The sequence below is a fragment of the Echinococcus granulosus genome, assembly GCF_000524195.1.
Source record: "Echinococcus granulosus chromosome Unknown EG_S00002, whole genome shotgun sequence".
NCBI lineage: Eukaryota > Metazoa > Platyhelminthes > Cestoda > Cyclophyllidea > Taeniidae > Echinococcus > Echinococcus granulosus.
In genome coordinates this window covers 154,708-156,811 of record NW_020170382.1, presented here as the reverse complement: position 1 = coordinate 156,811, position 2,104 = coordinate 154,708, and the positions used below count along the sequence as shown (strand labels likewise).

The 2,104-nt window shown below is 41.3% G+C and overlaps 1 protein-coding gene across 1 annotated transcript; it reads right to left on the bottom strand. All coding sequences in view use genetic code 11, as the record gives it.

Moving 5' to 3' along the window:
• Positions 1-1,057: 1,057 nt before the first annotated feature.
• On the bottom strand, positions 1,058-1,890 carry EGR_00418 (Signal recognition particle receptor subunit beta; the record flags this gene model as incomplete). The annotated part of the gene is made up of 4 exons (XM_024489667.1): positions 1,058-1,253; positions 1,339-1,500; positions 1,527-1,651; positions 1,681-1,890. 4 exons carry the CDS (start codon positions 1,888-1,890, stop codon positions 1,058-1,060), a joined length of 693 nt encoding a protein of 230 aa, XP_024355664.1.
• Positions 1,891-2,104: the final 214 nt, after the last annotated feature.

Sequence of the window (2,104 nt, the reverse complement as noted above, 5' to 3'; positions counted from 1 at the left end):
AGTTCTGCTAAGTTTGTGCAGAGTAAATAATAGGGACCTTAAGGTATTTATGAGGTTAGTTCAACAATGGTAATAGCCAAATGATAACCAAGTAGCCGAGTGAATGAATTTAGATCACTTGGATTCGGACTTAAAATTCCTACTAAATTACGCAAACTAAAAACGCCGTTTTAAAGCATTTGAGGTGGCGTAACTATGGCGATGAAACTTTAGTAGGTCGGGAGCCAAGATCATTAAACGCATGGGACTGAGAGTTCCGGAATGCTATTTTTCAGTCTTTTTTTTTTATAAAACTAGGTAAAATTGGAACACGTCAGGGCGGCAATACACCTGCAACTGAGGGGTATTAAAACAGGTTAAACATTTACTAAAAACAAAGCAGTAGTGCGTAACTATTCTGACGAAAGGAAAGCAAACTCCAAGAGTTCCCAAAAACGGGTGAGAAGACAAACCGTTCGGCTTAAGTTAAGTGATCCAGCCTGGAAGTAAAAGATTCCCGATTAATCAGCGGAGCAACGAAGCAGGATAGTAAGTCCGTAAGCATAACGAAGGGCGACCGGACTCCGGCGGAGTGGCATTTCCTAGATTGGTATCCGACCCCTGTCGCTTTGCTCTCCTATTTTGAACCAGGAGACCCCAATCGTGTCCGCACCTCTTTCCCTTTTTTGTACGCTAAAATTAAATCTCCCCCGTTGGTGACTCTTTAATGTACAGTAGTGTGATCTACGCTAAGACAGGAAATTTCTGGGCGGTTTCCACGGTCCGTCCACTAAGCATAAGAAAGAGTGCCACATCGAGTCACGAAACCATTGAGGCAAATAGGTGGGGAAATGGGTTAGATCAACGGACTGTGAGTAAAAAGACCAGTGTTCATGGAGGATATCTTCCCACCATGTAACGCAGCAATGAGGCAGACATTGGGGGAAAGTTTGCACCGAATGCTCCCAAAAAGTAAAGAAGACATAGGAGACAACTCCCCTCCCTCAAAAATTTTACACCTTTTAATAAAATAACCCACTTTTGCGTAGGAAAAATCAGACTGAGAAAAATATTATTTTCACAAACGTTCTAGCCAAAGACGAACGGGACTGATATCGGTTGATGTGACGGAGCAGGTAGCAAAGGTGACGCAATGGTGTTTGCACTCTGCGAACAAGAACTTCTCACCCGATTTCTTCACGAGAGGCACACGGAGCTCCTGGTGGCCGTCTAGACCAGCCAGTGCATTTGCCTTTGTGCGACACAGCGTGGTTCTGAATAACAAAAAAGGCAGCACATAAAATAGGTAAATCGACATCTTCGATATCAAGAACAAGGGTGGGTTAAGTAAGTACTTACAATTCTGTTTCCAACATTTGTTCAATGGAAACAGCATCCTTAGCATCGGGTAGGTCATTCTTGTTACAGAGAATGAGGAATGGTGCACGAGACCGCGCAAGAGTAGCATTTGTCATCAAGTCGAAGAGATATTCGGCCGTGTCCTTTAATGTATTTTGAATACTTGTTGAGTCAATGACAAAAATAACGCCACTATAAGTTTGATTAGGGGAAAAATGAGGACTTGCCCAGTATTAGCTCTCTGCTTATTAATGCATTCAAATCGAAGTTTCTCCAGACCGGGAACATCAACAATTTTCAATTTCCTCAAATTCTAAGGGAGTGAAAGCTGGCACTATTTACTTTCATTCGTAGTTCATAGTCTTCAACATTTGGAATAAGAGATGTGAAAGTCATTGCGTTCCTCTTATGTGCGAGCATAATTAAGAGAGAAGTTTTTCCAGCATCACAAGGACCCGTTATAAGAACAGTGGATCTCCTAGTAGATCCAATGCAAAAATATGCCAATAGAAACAAAGTGATAAGGACGATGCCCAAAACAACATAGAGCATCGCGAAATAAATGCGTAAATAACCAACGGATCCGCGTGGCTAAATATCGACTTAAACATACCTCAACAGTCCAAGTAATTTTTGTGGCTTCGTGAAGATTTTTTGCTTGTTAAATTTGATTCTTTTAAATAGACAGGCATTGTTGACTTATGCTAACAAATAGGGAAGGGAAGATGGACACGTCTTATAATATTTGCTAATACTGAAAATACGA